Source organism: Physeter macrocephalus, chromosome 8 (assembly GCF_002837175.3).
Source record: "Physeter macrocephalus isolate SW-GA chromosome 8, ASM283717v5, whole genome shotgun sequence".
NCBI lineage: Eukaryota > Metazoa > Chordata > Mammalia > Artiodactyla > Physeteridae > Physeter > Physeter macrocephalus.
Window position 1 is genome coordinate 3,431,722 of NC_041221.1, and position 6,981 is coordinate 3,438,702.

At 36.6% G+C, this 6,981-nt stretch overlaps 1 protein-coding gene across 1 annotated transcript in view; it reads right to left on the reverse strand.

Moving 5' to 3' along the window:
• Nucleotides 1-346: 346 nt before the first annotated feature.
• Nucleotides 347-6,981, reverse strand: part of MIS18A (MIS18 kinetochore protein A) — a 10,698-nt gene continuing 4,063 nt past the window's right edge. The window contains exons 2-5 of the mRNA XM_007100597.4: nucleotides 6,584-6,650; nucleotides 4,217-4,339; nucleotides 1,762-1,858; nucleotides 347-1,171 (exon numbers count right to left, since the gene is read on the reverse strand). Coding sequence (XP_007100659.1) covers nucleotides 1,091-1,171; nucleotides 1,762-1,858; nucleotides 4,217-4,339; nucleotides 6,584-6,650 — 368 coding nt within the window. The 3' untranslated portion in view covers nucleotides 347-1,090. The remainder of the gene's footprint in view (nucleotides 1,172-1,761; nucleotides 1,859-4,216; nucleotides 4,340-6,583; nucleotides 6,651-6,981) is intronic.

The window sequence follows — 6,981 nt, forward strand, 5'->3', positions numbered from 1 at the left end:
GCTCCCTAATTTCAAATTATTAGAGGCTGCTGACAGATACATCAAAAAAGAACTCAATAATTGTGAATGATCAATGATCGAGTCAATCTGACTTGGGAACTTCTATATGACAACTTTAAGTCTCCTCAGACATAATTAGGGAAGTTCTCAAACATGCTGAGTACCAACATTACGTGGCCTCATGTCCACTCAAAAGCAGAGACGGCCCGGGGAAACGTGGGGTTACCCTGACGGTCCTAAGCTGGACCCTCACACTGCCATGCCCAGTAAATGTGTGGAACTCATGACACCAGGATTTCTCAGCTCAGGTAAATAACTGTTTTGGAAAAATCAAACGTAAAGCACTTTGTTTTCATCTTTATTTTCTCCCTCATTATAAAAATAACACGTGTTTACTCCAAGTCTTACATTATAGAAAATTGGAAAACTGAAAACTTCCCCAGAATCCCACCCTCAGAAATGATTACTACTCTTTTTGGCAGATACTCTGCCAGGTTTTTTTTGGCATATAGTAGTAAATAAACAGGATCAAGTGGAATTCTACCGCCACTAGAATACATGCTATTCTGCTCTTGTGCAAGGTTTTGAATAGTTCTGACAAATAACTCAACTGACCAGTCTCTCCACAGAGCTGTACGCATTAGTTTTCAGAGGAGGTTCAACCACACGGTGGGAAAACTGCTAAGATTTTCTTACCACTCAATATTAAATATTGTTCAAAGTATTAAAGGTGAAATAAAGTTTAAAAAAATAAGAAATAAAGAATAACAAATTTGGTACTGAGGAGAAAACCGTTCCGAACATTATGGCAGTTTATCAAAATAAAAACTACTAAATTTCACTTCCAGGAAGTATCATGCCTTCAAAATCGGAATTTAGGAAACAATCATCTTTTTACCATCAAATACAGCTGGCAAAGTAATTCTACAATTCTTCTCATTTGGTCAGTTGATCAGTACAAGGGAATGTAAAGTACGTGACCATTTTGAATTCTTTCCGTTCTAAGTGAAGTAGATTGTACACAAGAATTGCTACGTGAGACAACTGTCCAGCAGCGAAGGACTCCAGAATGGGAGACGTGGAAGAGATTTCAGCTTTTGCAGCTGGTAAAGGGCAACTTTAATTCAACCTCCCAAAGCTTTGTTTGCAATGCTTTCAAAACATCTTCCATCTATTGAATTGAAATGAGAATATTAAAAAAAAAAATACATGATTAAAATCATACATGGTTAAATATGATTAAAATATTCATCATCAATACAATTTCTGAACATGTTATGCATTACACATTGATATTAAGTATTTAACAGAATTCCATTTAAATAAGACCTAAGGTTATTAACGGTAGTTCTCAACCTCTAATCTGTAGCTTTTTTATACATTCATCACTATCTTGCCTATCTGTGAGAGGATGTTAACATTCAAAAACAAGGCTATTTTTACCGTGAAATATTGATTTGATTAAGAAGATATATTTCTATTTTAATAGTTTTAGAATATATACTACTTTGACTTTAGTATGAAATGTCTTCTTTATTATTTCTTTGATAAAGCTTTAGCTTAATTTGTAGTTTGGCCCCCCAAAAAATCAACTTTACTAACAACTGAAATAAATAAGAATAAAATAAAATAAGCACCCTCTTACCATGAAAGTGCTAAGGTCAAAACAGAAAACACATTAAGGATTATTCGTGGAGGAGCACTTGTTCACTGACTGGAAGTTGTTCATACAAAGATACAAAAAGTGCAGAACAAGATTACCTGCTTCAGAGACTTTTCTATTTCAACTCGGCTTTCAAGATTAAAAAGCTCTTTATCTTCTGACACAATTTGCTTTTCAGAGGACCCTAAAACATAACTGAAGTATAATAACAGTACAAAGTTAAAACATGAAAAGGGAGTAAATATAAAATTTACATGAATACTAGGAAGGGAATTCCCTGGTGGTCCAGTGGTTAGGGCTCTGCGCTTCCACTGTAGGGGACACAGGTGCGATCCCTGGTCAGGGAACTATGATCCCACATGCAGCGCAAGCCATAAATAAATAAATAAATAAATACAAAAAATAATGATATTAAAGCTTGAATACGTATATCAAACTATATACTGGTACCAAGTAAACACATAAAACAACTACTTTTGTTAATAGCAACCTACATAGGAAGCTGACCTACATGAAATCACGTTTTTCTCCATAACAGCTTTGTCCGAGAGCCCTACGTATTTCCCAATATGGTAAGTATTTTGTTATTGGAAATAAACTTGCTCTGTAGTTAAGCTGGGCGGCAAAACATTACCACTCACGGTTCAAAATTCTATTTTAAAGTTTTAAAGGATCCTGAAGAAGCCACTGCTTTATATCACTTTTTTTTTTTTTTAATGTAACTTCTCAGGAACGTGTGCATTTCCAAGTTTGACTTTTAGTATATAATTTGTGTAGTCAACTCTTGATTACCTAGATTTGGGCAACTTCAACAGTTATCCTATAACTTATGTTTTGCTCCACTCTCTGGGGTGATGAGATGCTGTGGTTTAGAAAATACAAAGAACAGAAAAATTGGCCTGGTAATGGGAGGAAAAGAGGCCCAGCTTTGGTAACCAAATAAATCTGAACAGTAGGGAAGAAGGTGCTGGTATTTCTCAAAAAAAAGAAACTTGATTCGTTTGCATTTCTTTAATGGAAGTCTTTCATTACATGTTAACAACTTCAATATGTCACTTCTTTTGTCAAATAAGAAAAGTCTTCTCTTGGAAACCCAAGATTAAATTGATTAAATTTCTGAGAAATGTCATGGGAGGCAAAATTGCAGAAGGTAATTAATATCCTGTTTAGAAAAGAAAAATGAGATGGGGGGAAAAAATTAAACGGTATTGAGTAATTTATAACACTGTAAATAAACGTTACAGAGGGCATCCACTTCTAAAACAAACCAGGTTCCTTGTCATTAAAATTCTGCCCCAAGAGGTATTCAACTGTTCAGGAAAAAACAGCTTCAATACTATGACCCTCTATGGAGAAATCTTTCACACATTTTCTTTTATACAGATATGCATCACTTTTAAAGTTTTGTACCAACCGTACTGAAGAGTTCACGTTGTTTATACCTGTATTCGCCCACATAATTTTCACAAATCTTAGTAAAATTCTCATGGAGATTAAGGGAGCAGTTGTTTGGGCCCGGGTCTTCTATTTAAAACCAAAACAGATCTGATCTCTCTCTAGGCAGGCCTACGTGCTTTACATCAATGAGCAGTGCTTGCTATATTATTCTCTTGTGTAAGGAATATAAAAAGTTTGCAGATTTTATAATTTTGACCTAAACCTGTCTAGTTTCAAAGAAGGTGGCAAAACTGCAGTTATCAAAGAATAATTAAATGAAAAATTAAAATTATAATAAGAAGAATACTGTTTTAAATTCTTTAAGGAGAAACTCCAAGGAATTCAACCGGAGTGACGAAATACCTTGAGTAATGAAAGTGTAGGCATTTTTTTTTTTTCTTCTTAAATTGTTCTTCTTTCCTGATATTTAAGGTTTCCTAGGCATCTTTAAAATCTTGAGGGTTACATCTTTTCCAGGATAAGTGAAAATACACTGGGGTCAACTGATTAATTCTGTTTCCTATTTTAAAAAGGCTAGTGAATTAGAGAGCCACTAAGATATCTGTCATCAGACCCTAATTCACCTTGTCTCCTAACGTTTTTTAGAAGTCTTGAAAAATGAAGGTACTTCCTTGCATCTCTCAAAAAAAGCAGACAATTATTTACCACCCCCAAGGAAATAGCTGGACTTTGTATTTCTACTTTTCCAGAACACCAAAGGGACTTCTTTCCTGACCATTTCTGAAATTCCTATTTCTTTATGATATTCTAGGAGACTAAAAACTAGAGGGAAAAATAAAATGGACAAAATATATTGATCCACACAACGGCTTTTTAAAAAAATCCTATTAAACTAAATTCGATTGTTAAGAAAAACAACATATTTTTACTCTGAAAAATGTTCTCAGTGTTTTCTCCTACAATTTAGAATGACAGATTTTTCCAATACCAAATAAATCGGGTCCAAACAAAGAATCACTAGCTTTATTGTCAGAAGTTATTTAAAAATATATTTTAACCAGTGTTGATTTAGTTTCGATGTTTTCATACCCGTTTCTCCGCAAGCAAGTTTCTGAGAGTTCAGTTATGAGCTCTTCATTCATACATCAAACTTACCTTTCAATGGCTTCAACACTGAGGCAGAACAAGTCCCTCTTGTAGTCTAGATTCTTGGGTGTGCACCTGTATACGTAGCCGAGGTTGAGTGAACAACCTGCGCAGTACAACGTCTCCAGGATGCTGCAACAAGAAATGCCACTGCTTTAGCAACTGGTTGTAACAAAAATCCCATTCTTGAGATCCATAAACACCTAAACGTTTAAGTTGCTAAAGTATGTTATTCTGACCCTACTAAGTCATATGTACAAAAACAGGAAAAAAATGATAGTAAGATGCTTACATCAGAAATGTAGACAGTCACCTCCAGGCGGCACTGCCTTAAGTATCCAGTGACAAAGGGCATGTACAAAAGTGACAAGAAGAGAGTGTACTAAGGTGGTGTTTTCCTAGAATGCAAATGCCTCAATTCAGTATTAAGAAAAATTACCTAAAATTTTGAAATAAGACAAAAAGATTCTACATGTCCTTTTAATGTTGTATCGTCCATCAAGGATCATTAACATTCTGGGGAAGGGATAGGCAAATTTTTTTCTGTAATGATCCAGAAAACAAATATTTTAGGCTCTCAGGCCATATGGTGTCTGTTGCAACTACTTGCCTCTACCACTGTTAGCACAGAAGCTGCCACAGATAATACATAACTGATCTGTGTTCCAATAACAATGTATTTACAAAAACAGGTGCTTGGGACTTCCCTGGCAGTCCAGCGGTTGAGACTTCGCCTTCCAGTGCAGGGGGTGAGGGTTTGATCCCTGGTGGGGGAACTAAGACCCCACATGCCTTGGGGCCAGAAAACCAAAGCGTAAAACAGAAGCAATATTGTAACAAATTCAATAAAGACTTTACAAATGGTCAACATCAAAAAAAAAAAAAATCTTAAAAAAAAAACAAACAAACCGGTGCTTGGCCCATGGACCATAGTTTGGCATAAAGGACGGGTTCAGGTGATACAAGTAAACAGGACTCAGCAACACTGGTTCAGAGCGGGAGTCAATTCCCTTTTCTATTCTCTAACAATCCTGATTATATATAAAGAGAAGAAAGTCTCAGTCTGGTGCTAGGATGTCTTTAACCTGTATCTCACAGTTGCAAATCTTCTGACAGTAAGAGAGCAGACCCCAGGCTCAGAACCAGCCAGGCAATACTATCTCAGCTAAAATTTAATAACATGTGTTTTCAGTGTAATTATCTTCACAGTTACTTTCCAGTTACAGCAAATGACACATTTATGGCAGTAATATAGATTCCTTTTTAAATAAATTTAAATAAAAATTAGGAGTCGATTTATTGAAAAATATTAAGTACATGATAGCACAGCTGTTACATGGATATAGCAAAAATGGTAAAGCTGACATCAAAACGACTAGAGTTGGGAAGCAGAGAACACTCTGCAGGAAATAAAGAGAACTATCAAAGCATCATCCTAGCTCTTACTAATTAGTCCCGTGTCCTTAGTGAAGCTGTAACCTCCTCAGGCCTTGCTTTCTTCATCTACAAAATGAGAAATGATCTAAGGCTGGGTTTTCCAAATTTTAATCACCAGCATGCCAACAGTACAATTTTTGTTATATCCACACACTACCTGTCCTATTATGAATTTAATTCTCCTTAAATAGAGTAATTTTTTAAATTAAAATACACTTTATTTGAATGGGACAATCTGTCGTTACTAAAATTAAAAACCAACATTTTAAAATAAAAAATATATATGATTATTAATTTCTGTTTAACTGCTTGTGTACCACTTCTTCATATACATCAGTATGACACGTTTCGGGCAACAATACTAGAAGGCAGAGCTTCCCATTCGGTTGGCTGAGGACGCCACTTGCAGCAGATGCGTGGCAGGTGTAGCAGGATACTGACCACTTCAACCACTGGGGTGGCAGCACAGGGCCTGCGAGTGCTGGAGGCCCCATGCTGTTGTTTCTGTCTGTTTAGCAGCCCTGTCTGTTTACCTCAATAGGCCGTATATGTGTGTATGCATGACCTTAGCATTTTCTATGGGTGCCGTGACATGAAAAAGGTAGGGAGCATTAATCTAAAGCATCCTTTGGCTTGGAGATTCCATGATACAGATATTTTCCTTTTCTATTTTTATTTTCGATTTTCTTCACAACAAGCGCCAACACCCAAAAAGGGAGCGTCAGAATGTGCCGAGAGGTTTAGAAACTCTTCCGTCTCATATCTAAAGGAGACCACCAGCACTCAAGAATTGGTCTATTAGAATGACTGATTTTATACTGATTACCGTGAAAAAGTTTTATCCCAAATCTTACTGCTGATGATCTCCTTAAAGACTTTTATTTGAAAAATAAACATGTTCTCTAATGTACATATTCACATAGATATAGCCTTACTCACCAACCATTTTCATTTTTACGTTTGGAGAGTATCTGTTCCTTATCCACAGAAACATTACAGGAAACACCTAGAAAGAAGAAAGTAACAACAATTTATTAATGCAGTTTGTTACAATACACATGCAGACATTGAGAGAACTTCTAATTCAACTTTTATTTTAGAACCCAGAAGGCCAGAAAAAAATAAAGGCTCAAAAGTCACACACACAGGGTAGTTTACAACTAAATGTAGGGCCTCCCTGGTGGCGCAGTGGTTGGGGGTCTGCCTGCCGATGCAGGGGACACGGGTTCGTGCCCCAGTCCAGGAGGATCCCACATGCCGCGGAGCGGCTGGGCCCGTGAGCCATGGCCGCTGAGCCTGCGCGTCCGGAGCCTGCGCTCTGCAACGGGAGAGGCCAC